At 43.2% G+C, this 27,289-nt stretch overlaps 2 protein-coding genes across 6 annotated transcripts in view; both read right to left on the bottom strand.

Moving 5' to 3' along the window:
* RXYLT1 (ribitol xylosyltransferase 1) overlaps nucleotides 1-1,504 on the bottom strand; it is a 51,455-nt gene extending 49,951 nt beyond the window's left edge. For 2 of the 5 annotated variants that reach the window (XM_085850650.1, XM_085850646.1), the window contains exon 1: nucleotides 1,315-1,501. In XM_085850650.1, the coding sequence (XP_085706776.1) occupies nucleotides 1,315-1,453 (139 nt within the window). In that variant the 5' untranslated portion in view covers nucleotides 1,454-1,501. Of the gene's footprint in view, nucleotides 1-1,314 lie in introns of all 5 variants that reach the window. The other 3 variants (XR_015050400.1, XM_085850649.1, XM_085850647.1) reach the window with 3 other exon arrangements.
* A 4,456-nt stretch (nucleotides 1,505-5,960) lies between these two features.
* The window catches only part of LOC147014447 (glutathione S-transferase Mu 4-like), a 28,397-nt gene continuing 7,068 nt past the window's right edge, over nucleotides 5,961-27,289 (bottom strand). Inside the window, exons 2-8 of the mRNA XM_085850662.1 lie at nucleotides 24,275-24,350; nucleotides 21,974-22,038; nucleotides 9,974-10,055; nucleotides 9,726-9,826; nucleotides 8,382-8,477; nucleotides 7,164-7,274; nucleotides 5,961-6,301 (exon numbers count right to left, since the gene is read on the bottom strand). Of these exons, the coding sequence (XP_085706788.1) occupies nucleotides 6,209-6,301; nucleotides 7,164-7,274; nucleotides 8,382-8,477; nucleotides 9,726-9,826; nucleotides 9,974-10,055; nucleotides 21,974-22,038; nucleotides 24,275-24,350 (624 nt within the window). The 3' untranslated portion in view covers nucleotides 5,961-6,208. The remainder of the gene's footprint in view (nucleotides 6,302-7,163; nucleotides 7,275-8,381; nucleotides 8,478-9,725; nucleotides 9,827-9,973; nucleotides 10,056-21,973; nucleotides 22,039-24,274; nucleotides 24,351-27,289) is intronic.

The raw sequence follows: 27,289 nt of genomic DNA on the forward strand, positions 1-27,289 counted from the left end.
TGGTGTTGGTGTTGATGGGGTGGTGTTGGTGTTGATGGGGTGGTGTTGGTGTTGATGGGGTGGTGTTGGTGTTGATGGGGTGGAGTTGGTGTTGATGGGGTGGAGTTAGTGTTGATGGGGTGGTATTGGTGTTGGTGGGGGGGTGTTGGTGTTGGTGGGGTGGTGTTGATGGGGTGGGGTTGGTGTTGATGGGGTGGTGTTGGTGTTGATGGGGTGGTATTGGTGTTGATGGGGTGGTGTTGGTGTTGATGGGGTGGTGTTGATGGGGTGGTGTTGGTGTTGATGAGGTGGAGTTAGTGTTGATGTGGTGGTGTTGGTGTTGATGGGGTGGTGTTTTGTGTTGATTGGGTGGTGTTGATGGGGTGGTGTTGGTGTTGACGGGGTGGTGTTGGTGTTGATGGGGTGGTATTGGTGTTGATGGGGTGGTGTTGGTGTTGATGGGGTGGTGTTGGTGTTGATGGGGTGGAGTTGATGGGGTGGAGTTGACGGGGTGGAGTTGACGGGGTGGAGTTGACGGGGTGGTGTTGGTGTTGATGGGGTGGTGTTGGTGTTGATGGGGTGGTGTTAGTGTTGATGGGGTGGTGGAGTTGACGGGGTGGAGTTGACGAGGTGGTGTTAGTGTTGATGGGGTAGTGTTAGTGTTGATGGGGTGGTGTTGGTGTTGACGAGGTGGTGTTAGTGTTGATGGGGTAGTGTTAGTGTTGACGGGGTGGTGTTGACGGGGTGGTGTTCGTGTTGATGGGGTGGTGTTCGTGTTGATGGGGTGGTGTTGGTGTTGATGGGGTGGTGTTAGTGTTGACGGGGTGGTGTTAGTGTTGATGGGGTGGTGCTAGTGTTGATGGGGTGGTGTTGGTGTTGACGAGGTGGTGTTGACGGGGTGGTGTTGATGGGGTGGTGTTCGTGTTGATGGGGTGGTGTTAGTGTTGACGGGGTGGTGTTAGTGTTGACGGGGTGGTGTTGGTGTTGACGAGGTGGTGTTGACGGAGTGGTGTTGATGGGGTGGTGTTGGTGTTGACGAGGTGGTGTTGATGGGGTGATATTGGTGTTGATGGGGTGGTGTTAGTGTTGATGGGGTGGTGTTAGTGTTGATGGGGTGGTGTTAGTGTTGACGGGCTGGTGTTAGTGTTGATGGGGTGGTGTTAGTGTTGATGGGGTGGTGTTAGTGTTGATGGGGTGGTGTTGGTGTTGATGGGTTGGTGTTGGTGTTGACGAGGTGGTGTTGACGAGGTGGTGTTGATGAAGTGGTAAAAGGATGATATAAGTTCAGCGAAACATTTAAAGACGAGCACGTGATGAGTACAGTAAACACTGTACCTCCATTCTTATTTAGCGCAGAGTTTATACTTTGCTCGTGCCTGAACCCTCGAATGTAGAACACGTATGCCGCGTAGAGGGAAACTCCGCAGTAAAGCACAAACATCATGTGGCAGCAACACGTGCGTGTGAAGCGCATCTTCCCGGAAAGGCTTCAGATAGTAACACTTGTTGTTTTTGGGTCAAAGGGTCCTCAACTCGTGTATTTCAATTTACATCGATTACAGCAGTGTGGGGTCGTGCGAAGCTTTTATTTCGCTGCGGTAGTGAATATTGTCGTTCGAATGACCTGAAGTCTTTGAATCAGTAGATATTGTACAAACAGGTTAGCTGGCTCAAACAATACTGTGACATGCAACGATGTGTTGGCCAAAAACAATAACAAAACGACAGTTTACAGTCGGATTAGATATCCAAGGCACCAAGGTGACCGATCAAAATGAATGCATGTCTTCATTGAAGCAATGTTTTTATTCCACGCGGAAGCACGACCCCGGAACCGGAAACACGACCCCTCCCCCTACACCGGAAACATAACGCGTCTTTGCAACCCTCTATTTTCCGAGTTATAACTTATTGTACATATTACACCCCAATTTTAACAAGCGAGACTAGGTTGTACGTTATACCATCAATTATTTTAATATCCATGAAATCCGAGATTATACACCGCTCCTTCCCAATTCCACATCCAGGCGATGCATGACGTCATTGCCATGCGTTGAACGAAGGGAGGACTCAGTTTTTACTCCCTTTGTTTGTTTGTTACTCGCAAAATGGAAGATTTTTCAAGTATATTGGTCAATCGATCTTGTTATTCTGTCTGTCTGTCTATTTAATCGCCTACAGGTCACAATTTGAAACCAATCTTCACGAAACTTCACCACGTGGTAGAGTTTATCATCAGGAAGAAGCCTATTGGGTTTTTTTTATTTTTTTTTTTTAGCTCAAAAGGTCAAAATAGGGCAAAGGTCAACACCTTAGGTGAGATTTCTAAAATCCTCAATTTTCATCCGATTCACTTGAAATTTGAAGAGGATTTGCATACCAGGTCTCTGAATTCAACCAATTATTTTTAGGCCAAAAGGTCAACATCAGCCAAATTTCTAAAATTGGCCAAAAGTTCAACATTGGCCAAAACCTGGCCTCCAAAGCCAGTCGCCGACTGGGAATCCTCCGTCGTGCAAAGTCCTTCCTCGGCCCACCTGAGCTCCTGACCACTAACAAAGCTTTCGTCCACAGTCTGATGGAGTACTGCTCTCCCCTCTGGGCTGGTGCTCCTGCCTCCCACCTTTCTCAGCTTCACACTGTGGAAACCAAGGCATTTCGGATCATTGGCATCTCCCGCAATGAGGCTGAGTCTTTAGGCCTCTCACTCTCTCACCACAGGCTGGTCGGTGGTCTTTCTGTCTTCTACCATCTCCTCTCCAGCCTCGCCCCCCCCCCCCGCTCTCTCTGCGATTTGTCCCCACCACATTTCCACAGGGCGCTCAAGGTCCGCCAACAACCCCCTTCTGGTAAAACTACCAAAATCACAAATCGCTGCTCACCTTCACTCTTTCATTCCTATTTTTTCCCACCTTTGGAATAAACTCCCTCACTCTATTCAATCCCATTCTTCCCTCCAGGCTCCAGGCTCCAGGCCTTCAAAACAGCTGTTCACCACCACCTCTTATCATCCCCCATCCAAATCCTCGATCTTTTCTGCCCCCGATAATCCAACCAAGCCCACCTCCTTCAAATTCCCTGCTTTCCTTCCTGAAAGTCCCTGTAATGTCCATCTTCTGTTGTTGCGGGCTGGGTATCGGCGACGAGCACGACTGCTAGATGGAGCTGCAGAGTCGACTCCACCGAACACCCGGAATCTAGATCGTACCTTTCGGAACACTCCGACAAGTACGGGTCCCTTACCGGACCGTGAATCGTCAATAATTACACCAAGTAGTACAGGGTTATTTGCCAATTTTCAAAATACGTAGAGCTCCACGTGGCGAGTTTACCGAGAATTCACATCATCGATGGCACTCGTACGGAACGAGCTGCTAGCGTGCTCGAACCGTGTGTGACCCGAACGGATGATCACCGAGATCCGTCGGTCCAAATGTCCCCTTACTGCAACAACAACGGCCTTGCTAATTCTCCAACACACACCACGCTAAGCCAATTGAAGGAAACACAGCAACGAACTGATACATTTAACACATGGGTTTATTTTTAATGGGGCAAAGGAGGGAAGCACGCAAGAAGGCATAGTTAACCAAAATTTTTTGATTAACCAATTACTTACCGAATTATTATCGATTTATTAATCACATTTATTTTCTTTCTCATCTGGGCAATATCTCAGGCACCTTTTAAGCGAGGAAGCTGAGATTTGGAGATGACAGTGAACAAGTGAACAAGTGAGAGGCCCAAAGACTCAGCCTCATTGCGGGAGATGCAAATGATCCAAAATGACTTGGTTTCCACAGTGTGAAGCCGAGAAAGGTGGGAGGCAGGAGCACCAGCCCAGAGGGGAGAGCAGTACTCCATCAGGCTGTGGACAAAAGCTTTGTAAGGGGTCAGGAGCTCAGGTGGGCTGAGGAAGGACTTTGTATGACAGAGGATTCCCAGTCGGTGACTGGCTTTGGAGGCCCGGTTTGAAATGTGGCTTTCCCAGGAAATGTCATGGCAGATAGTGAGACCCAGAAGCTTGAAAGAAAGGACTTCTTCCAGAGGATTGTTGAGAAAGTGGATGGGGGGGGGGGTTCTAAACGGTCCTTTCAGAGAGACAGAGTGAGAGTGAGAGTGAGATTTGTCCGGATTGAAAGACATATTCCACGTGTTGGACCAGTTTTTGATTTTATCCAGATGTGCAGTGAGCGAAGAAGCTGCTGCTTGCCGGTCTGAGGGATGACCGATGGTACGGCAGAGGGTGGTCATCAGCAAAGAGATATAGAGGATTTTCCAGAGAGTCGGTGAGGTCGTTGATGAAAACCAGAAATAGAACAGGGCCCAGAGCGCTACCTTGAGGAACTCCAGCCTGGACAGGAAGAGGGGATGAAAGAACTCCATTTAGGGCCACACGTTGACTGTGACAGGAGAGGAAATCTGTGAGCCATGAGTGGAGATGGCCTTGGATACCATAGGAAAAGAGTTTGGTGAGCAGGCAGGGAGCCAGACTGTGTCAAAAGCACGTGATATGTCCAGGGATACGGCTCAGATTTCCTGTCCGGCATTGAGGACCTCCATCCATTGTTGGGAGAGCAGAAGCAGCATATCCAGGGTAGAGTGACCTGGTCTGAAACCAAATTGATGATCGCAAATCAAGCCATTGGAGAAGAGGAAGGATTCAATGTCTTGATTTAATTTTTTTTTTTTTTCCATCAACCGCTGTCACAACGGGAACCCAACGAGTTCACGGGTCGTCTAGTTATCTAGTATATGTATATATATATATATATACATATATATATATATATATATACATATACATATACATATACATATATATATATACATATATATATATATACATATATATATATATATATATACATATACATATACATATACATATATATATATAAAATCCCTGTGCCGTAAGAGGCGACCAGGGTTACGTCAGGAAGGGCATCCGGCGTAAAACCTGTGCAAAACCATTATATGGATCATAACGGATGATCCGCTGTGGTGACCCCTAACGGGAGCAGCCGAAAGAAGTATATATATATATATATATATATATATATATATATATATATATATATATATATATATATATAGAGAGAGAGAGAGAGAGAGAGAGAGAGAGAGAGAGAGAGAGAGAGAGAGAGAGAGAGAGAGAGAGAGAGAGAGAGAGAGAGAGAGAGAGAGAGAGAGAGAGAGAGAGAGAGAGAGAGAGAGAGAGAGAGATATATATATATATATATATATATATATATATATATATATATATATATATATATATATATATATATATATATAACAAGGACAAATGTGTCCACGAGCAGCGTCCTAAAGGTTTTGTCGGCTAAAAAAAAACCAAAAAAAAATAAAAAAAAAACCACAACTTCCTATATTTCATCACGTGCCTTGATTAAGCCAAGAGCGAAACGCGTCATAATGTATTTACGATATATCGTGTATTTACGAAATAAATAATGTATTTACGAAATTACAATACGATAAATGGAATAATCTTTAAATAGTAACATGAACTTTTCGAAACTTTAAAGCAAATGCCCAAATATATTTAAAAGTTCATGATAGACGCTCTCTAAAGGCACCGCCCATGTGAGGATGTGTACATGTGCTCAGTATTTAAGGAGATCAGGATCTTGTATATACAAGAGCTGAGTCCTAGAGATTAAGGTTTTGTCTTCACAAGAAGAAGAAGAAGAGGAAGAAGAACAACAACAACAACACTGAGTTCTCTATGAGCAGCATTCGCTACGCGAGACGCTGCTAAAAACATCATCCTGATTACCTTTGATCATTTGGGATTTTTAACCATTGTGTGGGGAGAAAAAATAAAAATAAAATGGATAATAAAACTTTATAATCTTTCCATTTATCCGTAGATACGAGAGTAAAACCATTTGGCCTCAGTAACCAAATCGTTTAACTATGATTAGAGTTAGTTTGATGAAATGAAGCAGTCAAAGTGTTATCAACATCCTTTAATTGGTCAAAAGCAAAACAAAAAGTCATAAGTTTGTGTTTTTTTACTTTTTTGTTTAATTATTCATTAGCAACATTTTCAAAAGCTCAGTACAAGCTAAACTATTGACCTTTCCATTTCATAGATTACACGGAGTACCAATGATAAGACCCAACAACAAAAAACCATGTCAAATAAGAATCACTTGGAGAAATCAAAATGCCTCCCATCTTCTATTTCCAATGAGCAAGACTAGTTTCCAATGCCCCAATGTGCACTGCGGTTGTTGATGCGGTGCTTGATGCAGCGGTTCGACTTCAGGTAGGCAGGGATGTTCTTCAGTTCCTATGAGGAACAGCATGATGAGACACACATTCACAAGCACAACACAACCTTCCAAGTACACCGATGGAGGTTTTGTCATATTCTTACTTGCGTACTCTTACTCGTATACAGGTGCTCCCAATTATACACCGGCAGATCAATTTACGGTTTCTGCCCAAAGATCAAAATGTACCACCATAGCATAGAACTTTTGACAATGTGGGATCGTGGCCTAAATTGACCGTCAATTTTGTTGAAAGGTTTGCCTGCTAGAACACTGACAGAAGTACAAATTATGTTTCATGTTTAACTGCAATAAACTTTATATTCTCACACATTATTATTTGGATGCCAAAGCAAGGTGCACATTAAACAAAATAGCCAGAGCAATGCAAAGTGACAACAGGTTTTGGAAGATGTGATCCAGACTAGATCCTGAGGGATTTATTTGGAGAATCCAATCTGGTTCTTGGATGGAAACCAAGCATTAACACTTCGTAACTTGTATGCAGCACAAGGCCACGAAATAGCATTGTTGGCCGAGGGCACAGCTGTACCACTAATCCAATGCCCTCTGCAGGTTAGGGCAGGAATTTGGAAAGGTCAATGGCCATGGTGCCAGCGATACCTCGCTTGCTCTTCACGAAGGACAACATGGGCTCTAACGTCTGCCAATGAATGCTGGCAGACGGGACATCCATTTAACGTCTATCCCAGGGATGCCACATACATTGTTGAATCACCCTGCTTGTGAAACACCAGGATTACAGTTTAGAGCTGGGTCAGGATTCACACCCAGGCGAGACAGCTTAGAACTGAGTAGGCATACTCTAGGCTATCCTGTCAGCTATCCTGTCAGCCCAGCACCATCATATGGTCTCACCTCAAAGTGCTGATGGTATTGTTTAAGTGTCGGAACGTTGTCAAGACAGGACGGTGAAAACATCAGCTGTTGGTCCAGATATTCGTACATGATGAAGTCAACAAAAGTCAGCTGGAAGAAACATTTGTGGCAATATTAAATCACATTAGTGTTGCCAGATGGAGATGTCTGAAGGCAGCACTATTGTTTGCACAATCTGACCTGCGTAATATGGAAAAGCAACTGCTTATATACTGTATATCGGCCCTGGGTTTTATTTAACAATGATGATGCTAAAAAAAATGGTAACAATTTAATTCTACCTACGCTCCTGTAATGACAGAAATGAAGGGATAATCTAAACATGTAACTGCATGTGGTGTAACTTCACCACAGGTAGGTCGGTGGTCTTTGTCTTCTACCGTCTCCTCTGGTCTCATGCTCCCCCCCACCACCACCCGCTCTGTCTGCGATATATCTCCCCCATATTTCTGCAGGGCATTCAAGTTCCACCAGCAACCCCCTTCTGGTAAAACTACCAAAATCACGAATCACTGCTCACCTTCACCTTTTCATTCCTCTTTTTTCCTGCCATTGGAACAAACTCCTACACTCTCTTCAATCTCACTCTTCCCTCCAGGTCTTCAAAACAGTTGTTCACCACCATCTCTTATCTTTCCCCATCCAAAATCATGATCTTTTCTATCCCCGTTAATCCACCCCAAACCCACCTCCTTCAAATTCCCTGCTTTCCTTCCTGAAAGTCCCTGTAATGTCCATCTTGTATACCCGTGATCCCGCCCCATCCCTCTCCCTTTCACAGATCTCCTAATGTCTCTGTTCCCTTCTGTTTTGTCCTTCTCTCTCGTCTCCTGCCCCTCTTGTTGTGCGTTTGCTCTCATACGAGCCTCGACAATGTATACAAAAACAAACAAACAAACCCAAAAAAACATTCAACACAGAAAACGTCATTTTTTTTAAAACACCAATCTGAGGATCATGGTGAAGCTAACTTGAACACAAATCACATGCAGGACGAACATGAGTAGAGTACTTTTTACACCTATCACATGGTTATTAGATGGCAACAGACAAATGTACTTGGGGATTTGAACTGGCCTTCCTAGCATCACGAGGCAAGAGTTCAGATGTGAAGGCTAAACAGTAAACAGGCCACCAGGAAAGGTTTGTTCAAAACTTTAGGAAAGCGTTCCATAGACAGTGGAACAAGCAGCTCACCTTATCACCTGCAAACCATTTCCCTTTACTCAGGAAGGCTGCCAGTTGTTTCATTTCACCAGGTAAGGCATCCAAATAGCCCTGCCGGAGTTTCTCCTGAACACAGGACAGCAGTAATCAGTATGGGTGACTGTTTTGCCAATGATGCTTTCAAAATTTCCACAAGTAGATTTAGGTGTGGTTTTAATGTGGGCTTGTACTCCGTGTTGGAATACAATGATCCAATGTTCAGGACCTGCACTCCCTGTGCTAGAACACACTGATGATCCAACATGCTCGGCCTACACTTATAATACAACAATTCAATGAGTCAGGGGGGTGAAGTTACATATTTTTATTTATCTTGCAATGGTGGAAAAGAAGGCATGCAGCAATGGAAGAAAACCTTGCATCCTGCCCACAAAAAATAATTAATTAAAACTGCAGACAGCAACACAAGTTGGAAAGTTATTTCCAACATACATAGAAGGGAAAGCACACGTTTCCAATTAATTAGAACTAGAAAGCATCTGAAAATGCAAAGTACGTCCACGTCTGCTTTGTACTCAAACTAAACTCAATGACAAGTTAAAAAAATTAATAAATTAATTTGTTCATTTCATTAATTTGTGTTCTCCACAATCTAATAAAGGGTTGTTGAGGATTTCATGGCAAAAGCTCAATTGGTAAAAATGTTATGGCCAAGACAGACAAACTGAATCTCAATGGTAAACAAAGATTTTGATCAAAACATTTATGGCTGGTCGACCACTTTACTGATGACGTCATCTTTACAACCCTTTATTCCACATTGGGAGAAGAATGATGTGCCAAGTTTCAAATTTTTCCGATCAGCAATTTCAGAAATGTTTTGTATATTTGCACTTAATCCAAGATGTTTCAGAAATATGTTTTATTTATTTGCGCTTAATCCAAGATGGCTGCCATATCACGTGCCTGTGACGTCACAATTGTAATTAAAATATTCTCAATAGAGGGAAGGGAGGTGGGGGTCACCCCGACCCTAGAAATTTGTCAATCGGAAAAGTGGTTGCTGAGGAAAAAAAAAAAGTTTAAAAAATAATAATAATAATGAAAATTATTAATTAATCTTCTCCATGTTCTCATCATAAAACTTGAAAATTTGATGACAAAAGCTGAAATGGTTAAAAAAAAAAAGTTACAGCCCAGAGAGAGACAGGCACACACAGAAGTGAATGCAAAATCCCGTCTAACGCTGTGCGGGGGACGAGCTAAAAATTGAGAAAGGCAGCAAAATCAGTTAGAATGATTGCTGTTGCTTTTGTTTTAACGCAATAACAATCACAGTGTTGGAATGACTGGAGAAAGTTATGGGACACTTACAAAGTCAGGGGAGTAGCAAGTTCTGACAAATTTTATGCGCAGATCATAAGCATGATCTTCCAGGTAGTCCACCCTCTGCCAGCCAACCTCATCGTCTGGGCCTAACAAACATTGTCCAAAGGTTAGTAAATCACCCAGATGGCACACATGGCCCATCACTCTAACAACCCCTCTTAGTCCCATGATATAATACTTGTGTAAATTATTCTCACATTTCCTACCCATCCCTCTCCCCCCCCCCCCCTCACACAGGCCATGCTTCCGACCAAGATAACGCATAATCGCTCCGCTCTGTGCAATCTTCACCGAGCCGTCGATGAGGTAAGGAAGCTGCAGGTGGGAAAATAAACAAATAAGAAAAAGCAGTGGACACTTAAGACAAAAAAGGTTTTATTTATTCTACACTAAACACCGAAAAAGCATCTTCCTGAAAGTAGCACCCCAAACCGATTTTTAAAACTATGGAAGAACTTAGTAAAAAGTTCTTTAAAGAGCCTTCACCTCCAATGAAGGATAAACTTTAATAAGTAAATACATTAACTGGCTATAAGAACATTTCACTTAACTACACCACAATGACAAAAAGCATTTTGATCATTAAATTGAATTCTACTTTTCACTGTTCACTAGAGTTCAAATTGATCAAAATGAGGTTGTGTCGTGTGTATCAAAATGGGGATAATTTGTTTATAGTGTGGGATCTGCATGCCCAAACAACAATCACAATCTGCGAAGCCTGGTGGCGAGGGACATCCAAGACAACCAGACCACTGGCTACAACAGTTTTAAGCAGAAATTTGTAATTTATCCAGGGCGCTGGAGATAACTCGCCAACTCTTTGCATAAACACACCGTGGGATCTTCAACCTCTACCAGCGACCAGTCTTCTGGCTCACCGTCCTTCTGATGGATGGTGTACACATTGAGAAACACCACGGTGACAGTTTATAGCTGGGCTGACATTCAAACCCAGGATACACATATCAGAGGTGAGTGTTGCATTTACAGTTAAATGCACATTTCAGAAACCGATACAGTTCAGGCATAGATTGTGAAATGCGAAATGGCAGAAGGAGTAGTAATGCCACACGTATGCTTTTCAAAACTTTAGACAGACTTCTTATTCTCCTCAAATTGCACTCGTTTCATCAAAATAGTTGATGCAATGAAATTTCATGGTACACCAAACAAACCAGAACAACTTAAAGCTGGGATTGATTTTGGCTGCTCAGACTTGCAGGCCTTCCACAGACCATTTTCAGGCGAGTATGAAAGTAATAAAAAGGAAACCTGTACACATTTGGCAAATCTTTCCTGTGCCCTATCTACACCACAGTGCTTCCAAGAACTGTAATTAGGGATAATTAGGTAACCACCCTAAAGCAGATTATCAACATGGCACTGGCACACGATGGCCTGCTCTTTAGGGTCTACAATACGTGTAAACAGCACAGTTAGCTGTATACCTATCTTAAGGATGGCATGCTCTAATCGGCAATGTACTCTGCTGGGACTGTACTCGAACATTTGTTTGTTAAATTCAACTGTGTTGGAAGTCAAATCAAACTGACAGGTCAGTGGTGAAGTCAACCAGCTTGGCTATCTTTCCATTTCCTCTGTCCAAGCGTATTTAGCACGTGGCTGCTCGTTGCATCATCTCTGAGGTACGAGGATGTGCCACTCATGCAGTGGCCCTGTGGATGAAAGCAGGAATTTGGGGGTTCTTGGACCACATGCTGGAGATAAAGGCCCGGTCACACCTTGACGTTTCAGCCAGCGATTGCAACGTATTAAAATGTATCTAAAATGCTGGCTTACGTTGAAGTTTTGATGTTTTTTTTTAAAGATTCGGACGTATTCATAGCGACTTGGTCTTATGTATAACGTATTCCTAACGGACACAGAACGTTTCGTTGTGTTATAGATAACTTATACCAACGAATGCTGAACCTGTTGTCGGCCTACACAACCGATGCCCAACGATAGTCTAACTTAGGCATAGCGCGTTGCACGCATCACCGACGATGTCGTGACGTAGCCTATTAAAAGGCTGACGCACAACGATTCGAATCATGACTGCCGTAGAAATGGAAGTGACAACATTGCGGTCACACCTTGGCGATCTTGCCAGCGTATGCCGACCTAAGAAAAATGTGTCTAAAACGTTGGGGGCATGTCAAATACGGTATGAGTAAGTTTGGTATACGTGAGTACAATGCTAAAGTACGCTATCATACGTCGTGGTAAGTAGAGTACGTCAAGAAATTTTAAACATGTTCAAAATTTTATGACGTACTCGGCGTATGACACACGTTCCGCATGTGATGGGGATAAGTTTTACACACGATATGTGGACGCTTACACACGTCCACAAAGGGTTCTTATAAGCTACTCATAAGTCGAAACATGTCGCGGTAATGTCTTTTTTACGCGAAACTTATTTCTAACTTATGTTTGACGTGCTTTGAACCAATTATTTACGTAGTCCCAACACACATGGACGTATGTAGACGTATTCCAATGACGTCTTCCGGTCGACAAAAAAAAAAATGAACGTGTTTCTAGCTTACAACTGCCATATAAAGACGTGTTCCCAGCGGTTTTGGGAATTGGTATATAAAAATGGTGTTCATAAAAGGGGAACCCAACAGTGTTTTCGAGTCCTTTTTGAGTCGATGTCCATGTCAGCAGTAACAGTATCAGTATCAGTATCAGTATTAGTATTAGTAGTAGTTTGTTCATGTTGGCAGTAGTAGGTGAGTGTGAGGGGGAGGGTGTGGGTTATGATGGATCGTCCTTACGTTTAACGATTTAACGATTTAAATGATAAACTCAACGATTTAAATGGCTGCATCTCCACTATTGAAAGTAGATGCTTGCGCTCAACAATTGGATTTTTTTTTACACTCAACGACTTTTAAACGGTACCACTCTGCTATTTTCATTGTTTACAATGAACGATTTAAATTGCTGTCACTCGCCTTTGTTTTTTGACGCTGGGGTTTGGAAATTTTAATCGTTTCTTCTGAACGTGTTAAAACGCTCAAACTCGACTATTTTAAATAGACGCTGCCGATGGACAATTGGAATCATAGCCAAGCCAGACATCGAAGTGTGAACATCCTCGTCATGCCGAAGAAAAGTTTGAAGAATGCTGCAAATGATTGTCCTGGTCGTGGCCGTGGACGCTGACGCAAGGACGATCCATTATACCGACGTCTTTCAGCCTATGAGTAACTTAAAAGTAACGTCTGTCGATGTGTGGCAACGATCGCATAACGTGCCAACAACAGGTTAATCATAGGTTAGAAATAAGTTTCGGGTTCGCGAAACATTACCTCGGCGTGTCTCAACTTATGATTAACTTACAAGTAGCATGTGTTGACGTCTGTCAACGATCGCAGACCGTGCATACAACTTGTGGCCAGCGTAGAGGAACGTGTGAGTCATACGCCGGCATACGTCGTGAAATTTCAAGCATGAAAAAATTTGAGGACAACCAAAAAGTACAACGTTTAAAGCCAACGTACAACGACGTATGGCAGTGTTTTTCAGCGTGCTCTCAATGTTATCAAAACTTACCCATAGCGTATTCAACGTGTGCCAGCGTTTTAGAAAAAAAATTCAAAAATCGGCATACGTTGGCTAAAACGTCAAGGTGTGACCGGGCCTTAACTCGCATATTTCACTGCAAGGACAGTGGGATCTTTTAATATCCACAAGCTAGTGTTGGAAGACGGGTCTCCTAGTTTAACATCTGGCTGACGGATGGCGCACTCATTGATGCATCGCCTGCAAATACACCAGGGCAACAGTTTACAGTTGGGTTTATTAAATTTTATATCCATAGTCGAGGCTTGTGGAAGAGCTATCACAGTGAAAGGATCGACATGACAGACCAAAACAGGACACAAAACACATGCATGGGGTGGATAAATGGATACAGAAGGAAACTCCAAGAAGGAAATATACCATCAGAGATGGGGAATCCCCCACCATTGAAAAATAATTGAAATCAGATAAGCGGTTTTCCATTTATTACAAAAAACATTTTTTTCAAGATGGCCGCCCCAGTCGGCCATCTTGGATCTGGCCACGCCCAAAATCAATAGGGTTCTTCCTTTTCAGGTGGTACACGTGTGACCCAAATTTCAAATCGATATGGCGAACAGTTTATGAGTTATCGCACTCACAGCTATAAATGTTGACGCCCAGCCAGCCGGACAGACGGACGGACAGCCGGACGGACAACCCGGGTGATAACAATATCCCGCTTCCGCCACGCGGCGGGGGATAAAAACTGGAAAATGGAAGTAGGAGGGATTTGGGTGGGGTTAATGAGGGTAGAGAAGATCATGTTTTTGGATTGGAGATGATCTGATATGGTGGTAAACAGCTGTCTTGAAGACCCAGAGGGAAAAATGAGATTGAAGATGTGGAAGTTGATTCCACAGGTTTTGGAAAAAAAAGAGGAACAAATGAGTGGAGGTGAGCAGTGATCCTGGATTTAGGTGGTTTCACCAGAAGAGGGTGATGATGGACCGTGTGAGCCCTGCAGGGAAGGGGTGGGGGTGTAAGCACGGAAAGAGCAGAGGGCACAAGACCGCAAAGGAGGCAGTCGAGTCAAAGAAAGAGACCACTGACCTGTCTGTGATGGAGCCATAAGACTCATCTTCAGCACGGGTTGGGAATGAAACAGCTCAAAGCTAAGTCCGCCAACTCTGTTACATCACGCCAGCCTTATGCCATCCCACCTTTCCTTTGACACAATACCCGCTACACCATCCCACCTTTCCTTTGACACAATGCCCGCTACATCCAGGAGCAAAATATTGTGACGGTTCTGGGAACCGAGACTCCAAGGCAATGACACACAACATATAGCGACTCCAGAAGTAATTATTTCGTTCTTACTTGTTCCAGATAGGTTACACAATGGCTTTTCTCTTGGGTCCAATGGGTTACAAAGAGAATATATATATTAGTTAGATTTTTATCCATTTTCTCCTCGAGACATGAACCTCTCTTCACATGACAGCACACAATGCCAGCAGCCTAATTTGCATATGCATGCCAAAATCTTGTTTGATCATGTGCACCACAACCAAACTGCCATAATTTTCCACATGCCAGCGATAACCACCCTACCTGCTTCAGATACAAACCGGACTTAATTTCATTCAACACCATCATTCAAGCTCACCTTTCCATTCTTCCTCCATAATCCACATCGCTATCACCCAACGACGACACTTCAACGATACATCAACCTCATTCATCTTACTACTGCTCACCACCTTCCTGCACCTCTGGGACCATCATCTCGCTTTGCCCACAGACACCTTTGGTTCATGCCCGGACCCAAACCCAGCCTTTGAACAAACTTAGCCTTTTACACCAGGCACAAATGTGTGCTTCAAATTGCTCCATCAGTGAGGATCGCCCTGCTAGCCAGCAAGCATGGCATGGTCAGAGGAAAACTGAAGGCGATTCCAGCCAAGCAACCTCGTGGGGAGGGTGACATCACCAAGGAGCATGTCTGAACCAATGATCACTTGGAGGAAAGAGGGAAGCACGTGGCCCATGCTCCCAGGAACCCCAAGAGGTGGGGGGGGGGGAATTCACCCTTGATCCCTCCAAGCTCCACTCCCCCCCCCCCTCTTTAGGGACCCTTAAGTATCGACAACGGTCGCTGGAGTGAGTGCTTGTGTCTGGAGAGAGCTTTTGCAACGAGGGCTGGTGGTGGTTGCTGCACGGTTCATGATGCATGCTGTCAAAAGGAACAGAATTCTGAGGAAGCGGACCAAGCACCAAGCAGTCCAGGCACAGTATTAAGCGAGAGGTGAAATCAGCAACCGTAGGTAGTTCTGAGTCTGTCTGTCACGCGTTGACATTAGACATCAGCAAGGGCAAAGCCCGAACAACTGCTCTTTTTAGAGCTAACACTGACATACCCTGTCTTTCTTACTCCGAGTATCCGGCACCGCATCTCACTCGCACCTCTTTATCAGGCACCCCCCCCCCCCCATGCTCTTCATCACCTCACCCTTGCCTTGCCTGCACTTTGGACTAGTACCTGCCGGGTAAGCCAGAGGCCACCAACATCTCAGCTCTTCTTTTCTCTCTTGCTTATCGACCCTTCTGCAGAGTGATTCTGCTGGCACCTGTCATGTCAACTCAAGTAAGACTGTGCAAGATAGATAGCTGCTCCTTGTATGTGCTGCATGAATGTGCATCAGTGTATGTCTTTGCCACACTACACGAATACTGTATGTCCCTGCTGTACAAATATCTCATGAATAAACCCCTCGTCTTCCCTGTGCCACATGCTTCCTTATAAATAAACCCATGTCAATTTCTCAGTTCAACCTGTTCAGAGCGTCCTTTCCTCCAATGGTCCAGCACAGTCCACAGTATTGTTAGACAGGAAGTTTCACCCCATATAATTTGCTCTCGTTCGCCAGCATGCACTCACTATCACTCGGCAGCAGTCCGAGTGTGTGCTGAGGGTACGAACCTCAGTTAATCTCGTCAGCTCCTCAGTTTAACGGTGTTAGATGGGTAACCCTGTTGGAGTTGACGAAGTTAATTGACGTTCATGGCTGCTTTGCAACCCGCCAGACCATGGAATTATCTACAGCACATCAGCCGACAGGGCCGGGTGTTTGGGAGGAACCAGAGTGCTTCCCCTCATAATCCCCGAACCCAAGTTCCGGAACAATATGGTGTTCGTGAATCACCTGCACTATGTATGTTGTCACATATAGTGCATGTGCTGTCATTTACCCACCTTCAATGCCCCCTCCCTCCAGCAGGGGTTAGTGGTTAAGCTACTTGTATGGTGCCACGTGTGCAGGTGAAAATTTCAAATATTCTCCCCACTCTCATGGGGTAGAGGGTAAGAGGTATTTTGTACCCATGACCTGACCTTGGGTACCCCAAGCATAGATTTTAAAATAAACTAGAGGGCTGCATTCGCTTGCAGCGAATACGTATTTGGCAACGTCATGAACTTTGACGCCTACCGATTTCAGAATATATAGGTCACACAACTTTGGTCAAATAAGATTTTTAGTAGCCCCTGTTGTGACCTATCAGAAAATGTCAGCGGCTAACCTGTATCTTTCCGTGGGGCGAAGATATGGCGCAAAATGTGTTTTTGACCAACGTCGTGAACTTTGACCCCGACCGATCTCAGAAGATATAGGTCACACAACTTTGGTGAAACATGATTTTTAGTAGCCCCTGTTGTGACCTATCAGAAAATGTCAGCGGCTAACCTGTATCTTTCCGTGGGGCGAATATAAGGGGCAAAATGTGTTTTTGTTGAACTTTGACCCCTACCGATCTCAGAAGATATAGGTCACACAACTTTGGTCAAATAAGATTTTTTTGTAGGCCCTGTTATGACCTATCAGAAAATGTCAGCGGCTAACCTGTATCTTTCCGTGGGGCGAAGATATGGGGCAAAATGTATTTTTGACGTTTTGTGTGACCTTGACCTTCACCTTGAGAATTTCAAGGTCAAAAGTTGACACTGCACTTCCATTAAAGCAGCCCATTTCAAAGACATAATTGTTAGTGCTCCTAGACAAAAGCCCTAGGAGGAGTTTTAGGGCAATGGATGTGTGACGAAAATAAAGAATAATTAAAACTGGTAAACCAGTAATCCCGGGCTTCAAGGCATGCCTCCATTTTAACAAATTTCAACACTATCACCCTGTCACATGATATGGGTTTTCCGAGTTAGAAAGTTAGTTCAAGTCTTCAATGGGGTCCAGCTACGGTGTCCCTCATGTAATATCAATGAAGGATTGAAAAGCCCATAGCAATACATAATAAAGAAACTTCACATTGGACAAATCGAGGCTGGACAAATTTTCAAGTCCCCAAAAAAGTCCAATAACTACACATTTGCATATTAATGTAAATGGCGAACTTGTAGAACTTTAAAATATCTTCCAGAATGTGTGGTCACTATATGTCTATCTTCTTTACTTTTCATTTTACGACATGTCAAAAATGGGTGATTTTAAACTTTGGAGGGCTCTGGGGCCTCACTGGGGTAAAATACAGACATAGTGTAAACATATTTCGAGTCCCCTCTTCAAGGCCTATCAGAATCTGTCATTAAATTTTTTCAACTCTCATTTGCATATTTGGCATATTTAATGAGGCGAATCGGCATCATTTTAATCATATAAATTATGCAACGATTTCGACCAAATTAACAACTTAACATTCCAATGGAACCTCGCATATGTGTGCAAAAGTTTGAGGCTGTAGGATTAACCCTTCTGGAGAAGATGTTTTGAAGTTTTGGAGAAAATCCAATATGGCCGCCATACCACGTGACCTACGTCATCAAAATTTTCAAAGTATAAACATCAAGTGGAGAGTTATTACCGTGTTAAGTTTCATTGAATTTCATCAAAGCATTGTTTTCATTTAACATTTCAAAAATGGGTGATTTTAAACTTTGGGGGGCTCTGGAGCCTCACGGGTGTCAAGTCCAGACATCGTATAAACATATTGGGAGTCCCCTGTTTATGTCCTATCTAAATCTGTCATTAAATTTTTTCAACTCTCATTTGCATATTTTGCACATTTAATGAGGCAAATCAGCATCATTTTAAATCATATAAATTAAGTTCTTCTGACCACGTCCTTGTTAAAGTGGACATCTCTCTGGCTGTTATCAGAGAACCACCTCACCGCCGTCGAGTCTGGCATTTCACTCAAGCCGACTGGCAGGGTCTCCGAACAGCCATCAAACTTACAGACTGGTCTCCTATCACTACTTTCTCAAACATCAACTCATCCTGGGAATTCTTTCAAAGAAACTTGCTCTCCCTCATGCACAGATTTATCCCCTCTCGTGTTCAGTTGTCTTACCATTCCTCCCACCCTTGGTTTACTGAAGCTTGTGGCGAGGCAGTCGTCCTGAAACAACTTGCCTTTGCCTCATGGAAAGCAAACCCAACTGAGGGCAATCTCAGTTCTTTCCACAAAGCTCGGAACAAGTGTGTATCTACCCTCAGGAGAGCCAGAAAACAACATCTTTCTCATCTCAAGTCTGAACTCTCAAACCTCTCTCCCTCCTCAAAATCCTGGTGGCGTTTAATCAAATCTGTTTCTGGTGTATGTTCCCCCTCCACCCCCTCCCTTACCTCAAATGGCCGCACTGCTGATTCCACACGTGATAAAGCTGAATGTCTAAACTCGGTGTTTGCAGCTAAATCTTGTGTCCTAAACCCATCACCATCTCTACCCACTTTACCCAGTCGCACCCAACTGTCCCTGGACTCTGTATCCTTTTCTCCTGACAAGGTGGAGAGCTTGCTTTCAAACCTCGAGTCTGATTCTGCAACCGGTCCAGACGGCATCAGCCCACGTGTCCTCAAAGCCTGCTCTTCTGCTCTTGCTCACCCTCTCTCTGTTCTATTCACCCTCTCATTTTCCCAAGGTCATCTGCCATCTGCACCTGCTAACATCACTGCCCTGCATAAAAAAGGTGCAAAAACAGATCCCTGTAACTACAGACCAATCAGCCTTCTCCCAATCATCAGCAAGGTGATGGAATCCATCATCGCTTCAGATATGAAATCCTTCCTCTTCTCCAATGGCTTGATTTCCAATCATCAATTTGGTTTCAGACCAGGTCACTCTACCCTGGATATGCTGCTTCTGCTCTCCCATCAATGGATGGAGGTCCTCAATGCCAGACAGGAAATCCGAGCCGTATCCCTGGACATATCACGTGCTTTTGACAGTCTGGCACCCTGCCCTACTCACCAAACTCTCTTCCCATGGTATCCAAGGCCATCTCCACTCATGGCTCGCAGACTTCCTCTCCTGTCGCAGTCAACGTGTGGCCCTAAATGGAGTTCTTTCATCCCCTCTTCCTGTGCAGGCTGGAGTTCCTCAAGGTAGCGTTCTGGGCCCTGTTCTTTTTCTGGTTTTCATCAATGACCTCTCGGACTCTCTGGAAAATCCTCTATTTCTCTTTGCTGACGACTCCACCCTCTGCCGTACCATCTGTCATCCCTCAGACCGGCAAGCAGCAGCTTCTTCGCTCACTGCAGATCTGGATAAAATCACAAACTGGTCCAACACGTGGAACATGTCTTTCAATCCAGACAAATCTCACACTCTCACTATGTCTCTTCGAAAGGACCATTTACAAAACCCCCCCATCCACTTTCTCAACAATCCTCTGGAAGAAGTCTTTTCTTTCAAGCTTCTGGGTCTCACTATCTGCCATGACCTTTCCTGGGAAAGTCACATTTCCAACCTCGCCTCAAAAGCCAGTCGCCGACTGGGAATCCTCCGTTGTGCAAAGTCCTTCCTCGGCCCTCTTGAGCTCCTGACCACTTACAAAGCTTTTGTCCGTAGCCTGATGGAGTACTGCTCTCCCCTCTGGGCTGGTGCTCCTGCCTCCCACCTTTCTCAGCTTCACGCTGTCGAAACCAGGGCATTTAAGATCATCGGCATCTCCCGCAATGAAGCTGAGTCTTTGGGCCTCTCACTCAATCACCACAGGTTGGTCGGTGGTCTTTCTGTCTTCTACCGACTCCCCTCCAGCCTTGCCCCCCCCCCCGCTCTCTCTGCGATTTGTCCCCACCACATTTCCACAGGGCGCTCAAGGTCCGCCAACAACCCCCTTCTGGTAAAACTACCAAAATCATGAATCACTGCTCATCTTCACTCTTTCATTCCTCTTTTTTCCCGCCTTTGGAATAAACTTCCTCACTCTATTCTTTCCCATTCTTCCCTCCAGGCTTTCAAAACAGCTGTTCACCACCACCTCTTATCTTCCCCCATCCAAATCCTCGATCTTTTCTACCCCCGATAATCCACCCAAGCCCACTTCCTTCAATTCTCCTGCTTTCCTTCCTGAAAGTCCCTGTAATGTCCATCTTCTCTTCGCCATGTTCCCCATCCCATCCCCATCCCTCTCCCTTCCACAGTTCACCTAATGTGTCTGTTCCCCACTGTTTTGTCCCTTCCACTCCCACCCCTCTTGTCTCATGCCTCCTTGCTGTGAGTTGTGTGTTCGCTCACATACGAGCCTCGACCAAGGTATACAAAAAAAAAAAAAGTTACGATTTTGACCAAATTAACAACTTAACATTCCCATGGAACATCGGACATGTGTGCAAAAGCTTGAGGCTGTTGGGTTATCCCTTCTGGAGAAGAAGATGTTTTAAGGTTTTGGAGAAAATCCAATATGGCCGCCATACCATGTGACGTACGTCATCAAAATTTTCAAAGTATAAACTTGAGGTGGAGATTTATTAAATGGATAAGTTTCATTGAATTTCATCCAAGCGTTTTCATTTTATGACATTTCAAAAATGGGTCATTTTGAACTTTGGGGGCTCTGGGGCCTCACTGGGGTCAAACACAGACATCATATAAACATATTGGGAGTCCCCTGTTTATGTCCAATCTAAAGGTGTCATTAAATTTTTTCAACTCTCATTTGCATATTTAATGCGGCGAATCGGCATCATTTTAAATCATAAATTAGATAACGATTTGGACCAAATTAACAACTTAACATTCCCATGGAATGCAGCAAATGTGTGCAAAAGTTTGAGGCTGTCGGATTATCCCTTCTGGAGAAGATGTTTTTAGGTTTTGGAGAAAATCCAATATGGCCACCATACCACGTGACCTACGTCATCAAATGTTTCATAGTATAAAGTTCAGGTGATGAGTAATTATCCTGTTAAGTTTCGTTCAATTTCATCCAACAGTTTTCCCTCCAGATCTGCCACAAAATCAGTCAGTAGAACATAAAACGCCTTTAATAATAATAATAATACTAATAATAATAATAATACTACTAACGAATTCAATAGGGCTTCAGCCATGCTTGAAGCCCTAATAAAGAATTCCAGTAATAATAGTGTATTTGGCATGGAATTGCCAAATACAATTAATAAAAATTTGGTTTTGATTGAGCCTTATAGAATCAAACGGCTTGGCCGAAGGCATACAAAGAATTGCCAAATTTTCGTACGATGTAGCCATTCGAGTTGTATTTGCACCGCAGTCTGCTACACCGACTTTGGAGGCAGGTCGAATGCACAATGCAGTCATTTTTGACACATTACCAAATTAAATGGGATGCATGTTTTAAAATTGTATTGAAACTCAATCCAGAAAAAAACAATTCTTGGTGGATGCCGGCAACCAGTACTCATTTAATACAAGACTGCCATCAAACAAAAATGGCTTACATTCGGGAAGGCCAATCCCAGAGTAAACTTCTCATTTAGCCAGCAGCTTCGGTCATAGTCAGGGCCTGAAACACAAGCACAATGGCAGATGTCAAACAATCTTAGGATACAACAATTTACGAGGACATTCATAATTAGTTACAAATTATTTACTTGTGTCTGTTAGGCGGTGTGCATGTCTGCAAATCAATACACAACAAATTATTTGTTATACAGTACCCTCCATAAGGATTCGAACAGTGATGTAAAATTTGTCGTTATTGCGATATGCTCAAGAAATATGACAGAGAGAGACAGAGAGAGACAGAGAGACAGACAGAGAGACAGACAGAGAGACAGAGAGACAGACAGACAGAGAGACAGACAGAGAGGTGTAAGGTCAGTGCAAGGGCAGTGGGAAATTGAGTTATTGATGTAAAGTGCATCTCCACCACCACAGGGTGGCTCAGGCCTATCAAATCGGAGGAGACAGTAACCGGGGAGAGACACTAAGGAGTCAAGGACATCCTGTGGGAAGAAGGATTCTGTAAAACAGATACGTCTGGTTTATTGGCAGTCGCCTGGATTGAGAGATCTGTGAGGCTAGAGTGGACACCTCAGATGTTTGAGGTCCACACAGTTAGAGATAGAGGGGAGGAGGAATTGTGATGGTGAATGATTTGGGGTGGGGGGAGGCTGTGCAGGGGAAAGGTGAGGAGAGGGTGAAGGTTTGAATGCGTTGGGGAAGGTTTTAGAGGGTGAAGTGAAGGGAAGCATTGAGAGGGTGGGGTGAGGAGGGAGGCAGAAAGGGGGGACATGAAGCATTGAGAGGGTGAGGTGGGGTGGTTGCTCCCCCCCCCCACCGCTCCATTTCCATAATCCTAATTTTGACATTTGGAGATACAGATCATGGGATGGGGGATTAGAACACTTTATAAACGCATGGTAAAAACAATTTGTTTTGTCGAAATGACAACTTGTCATGCACAGCTTTCCTCATGGATCAAAGGGTAAGCATCTCAGTATTGGTGGCCAATGTATTCTAGCACCACTTTTTTGGTCTTGCACCCCTTGCCTTCTCTTGCCTCCATCCCTCCTAGGTTTCTGAATGGTACATATGGTCTGCCAGTAACCCTCTTCTTGTAAAATTCCCAAAATCCAGGCTCACTGCTCACCTCCACTCATATATTCCTCTTCTCACCTGTGGAAGCAACTTCCCCAGTGCAGTCTGTTCAGTCCCATTCTTCCCTCCAGGACTTCAAGACAGCTGTTCACCACTACCTCAGGTCATCCCCCATCCATACTCATTATCTCTACTATAAATTATCCCATTCCCAAGTACTCCCTATTTTGAGGTTATTGGGTAAATAACCCAACACCCAGCAGTTCACATAACTGGTATGCAGGTACTCTTACGCAGTTAAAAAAAAAAACTTTGAAAAAAACTAAAAACTAAATGCGTACTTCAAAAATGTTCCGAAAGCTCAAAAGTGTACGAGTTCAACAGAGGATTTTGATGTTTTCTCAATGAGTGTAAGTGAAATTCTTCCGTAAAAATCCTGATATACAGTACTGTACTGCACTGCACTGCACAAAATTAAGTTTAAAATGATAACATTATAATTTACAAGTTATATAATAACATAAGATTTAAAAATAAAAAAAAGATCCAAGAAGAGCACATGAGCAAAGAAGGAGAAGAAGAATAAGAAGAGGAGGTTTTTTATCAGATAATGTCGGTGAGATTGTTCAGTAAAAATTCTGATAATTTAATTGATACACTGCGATTTCAAAATTAAGTTTACAAATGATAATATTATAATTTACAAGTTATAATTGTAGGTTTAGAACTTACAAAATAAAATGAAAAGACGCAAGGAGAAAGAGGATGTTCAGGAGCATTCGGAATGAAAAAGAGAGAGCAGCTTGCGAGTGTCTCGTCTTGAGCAGACGTTCAGAGAGAGAGCGCTTACAGAGGAGTGAGATGCCTTCTAAGCTGAAGCGTTTTAAACGTCGGAGTGGCACTTGGGAAAGTAAATCAGCATGCACGAAGCTGACTTTTTTTTTTCGTGAGTACCAAACCATTTCTGCTGGTACTCGGAGAACCAAAATAAAATAAAATAAAATGTGTAAACCCCTGCCAGTACCTCTTTTCTGTTTCATCCCCACTTTTCCCCTCCCCTCCCCACATTGATCTCACTCTCACTTCTGCTCTGGTGTTGGTGCTTCCCCCTTTTCCATGAGCCTCAATCATGTATACAAAAAAAGGAAGTTTGGTCAGGAGGACATGGTTTTTCCTGGCAAATGAAACGGTTGTCTCACCGTCTCCACAGACGTACAACTTGTCTTCGTATTTTTCACCAACGTGTTCCAAGAGAAGACGAATTGGCTGGCAAAGCTGTTGAAAAATACAGATAACATTAGAAGGTTTAACATACAAAATGCTTGACAAAAAAATTGCAACATGTCTCGGTCCCAACGGACCTCTAAACTACTCATCAAAGCGAAGTACACAAAGTCACCCATCAAAACTGGTTTCAGGCCTGTGGTGAGGGGGAACAGTGAGGAAGTACAAACCCTAACCCTAACTTGAACAGCTCACAAAGCACCAGAAGTCTTGCCCCAAAATGCAACCAAGCGATCTGATTAGCGTAAACATTTTAATCATATCCCCTCGTAATCAACTCCTTTCGAAAATAAATAGATCCATCTCCCTGAACCACTTCTCAGAGCTGAGTGTATCCAACCCTGAAATAAATCTAGTACCTCCTCACTGAACGCTCTCTATGGCAGATGTCCTTCAGATGTGGTGACAATATTCGAGGTAAGACTCAACTAAAGTCCTGTAGTGTTAATACAACTTCTTGATGTACAAACTATTCTTCTACAAAATAATCGAAAATCCTATCATCCACCGGGACTCTGATATCAGCATGGCACTGGACTGAAAACTTAAACTCCATATTCACAACCCCTGAGATTATGTATCCAAGGTTATAAAACTGCCCCTTGAATTTTGTACTCCACATTTCTACGATTTCTGCCCAACACTACATATCCTAATATTGAACTGCATATACTATTTTACCCATTTGAGGGCATATAGATTTTCATGTTTCGAGGCAACAAAGACCCGTACAAATTGCCGAGTACAGCAAGGTCCAGAAGAGAGTTGAACTTTCCAACCATTTTATATCCAGATATAGTGAATTATCTTATATTTATTATTGACCAAACAGTTTTATGCCTTGGAAGATGTGAAGGCATGGAAAAGTTTGGATGCCTACAACCAGTTGACGTCTGACTGGATCATTTATGTGGCTGTTCTTGTGGGGAATGGCCATCACGTTGTACGAGGAAAGGCAGACCTATAACACATCAATGACAGACTCGTGTTGGCAGAGCAGATATGTATGATATTATACTTGTTCACATAATGCTCATCTGCTCCGCCATCTCCTTCCATACTCTCGGATGTTTATCCGACTCCAAAGCTTTGCCTCCTTTCGCTAGCTCGAAGAAAGACATCAACTGCATAATCTGTGGAACCTCTCTCGATCCATCACTATGTGGCCTCTCTATGCCTCTTTTACAGTTACTATAATGGAAGATGCTCAAAGGGCTTTTCACTACTTGTCCCTTCTTTACATACTTTCACATGCTCTACACGTTTGGCAGCCTATGCACACTCCCACACTCAGGTCAACGTAGTATGATATTCCTCCAGTTTTTAATTTTTATTTTCACGTACTGCCAAACTCTGGAATTCCCTTCCTGAATCCTGTTTCCCAGCAACATACAACCTTTCAGAGAGAGAGAGAGAGAGAGAGATATGTGAATAGGTATTTCCTTTCCCAGAAATTCCCCCTTTTTTTGTAGACCCCAGCTTTGAGTGGCCTTAATGGCCTTGTGATGGGCGAACTCACTATAATATTATATGTGTGTATATATATATATATATATATATATATATATATATATATATATATATATATATATATATATATATATATATATTTGTTGTTGTTGTTCGTCTTTCGGCTGCTCCCGTTTGGGGTCGCCACAGCGGATCATCCATTATGATCCGCATACTGATTTGGCACAGGTTTTACGCCGGATGCCCTTCCTGACGCAACCCTGGTCGCCTCTTACGACACAGGGATAAGGATTGGGTTTCGCCTTGATTCCGAGCTGCCCTACACCCTCTCATAGCGCAGCCCAGCGCAGAGCTCCCGTCATCAAGCGATCCTCCAACCCAAGCCTCCGAGTCGCCGGATTACAGGCGCACGCCACTACACCCGGTATATATTATATATATATATATATATATATATATATATATATATATATATATATATATATATATATATATATATATATATATATACATATATATATGTATATATTATTATATATATATATATATATATATATATATATATATATATATATATATATATATATATATATATATATATATATATATACATACATATATATATGGAAGAGCTGGAAGTTTGGATGAATGGTGAAGGATGTGACAGTTCTTGCAAATGAGACGCGATTCGTGAGCATTCCAAGTGGAGGATGAGAATTCAAGCCGACATGGTTTATAGGTGTAATGGGAAAGAAAAATGGAGTTGGTGTGGAAATCTGGGTGAAAGACAATATTATATGGAGAGAATGACATGGCATTAATGAGAGAATTTATTGAGAAGATCATGTGGATAGAGATTCATGATTGCAAGAATAGCAAGATACTTGTAGAATGGCTCAAGCCAATAATGTTGTCAGCCAGTGTATTCATCACACTTGCCAGTAAATAGGGACTTTCACTCACAGAATTTAATCGCTGATCACAGTTTAGTGATTTAGGATATGAGGGGGATCGCTGTTAGAACCAGGGCACACTTACATGAACTTCATTCACCCGATGATTGTGCCAATCGGAAGGCAGGAGAGTTACTAGACCAAAACCTGCAAGCTCTCAAGCAACATCCGAACTGTGACCACAAATCAATATAGAGATGACTCCATATGGGCTACTTTCATTAATGTAGTGGGGTCAGCTCACATACGATATGTCCTGGAAAACAAAACTTTGGACCTCCAAACCACTTTTGACCCACTCTTGCAATAATATCTGCTACTTTGCTGAGTTAACTATGCAAAGCTATTGTGAAAGTGCAGATAAACAGACTGTTAGCTAAAGCATTGATAGATAGTGGAAGCTCTGACAGCTTTGTGACGAAATGAAAAATGCTTTCCACGAACTGGTAAAAGCTCACAAATGGAAGCTGTTCCCTGCAGCCAGTGGAGTTTCCATAGCCTCAACAT

This window comes from Eptatretus burgeri, chromosome 13, assembly GCF_056783735.1.
Source record: "Eptatretus burgeri isolate ZD-2024b chromosome 13, Ebu_testis_v1, whole genome shotgun sequence".
Lineage (NCBI taxonomy): Eukaryota > Metazoa > Chordata > Myxini > Myxiniformes > Myxinidae > Eptatretus > Eptatretus burgeri.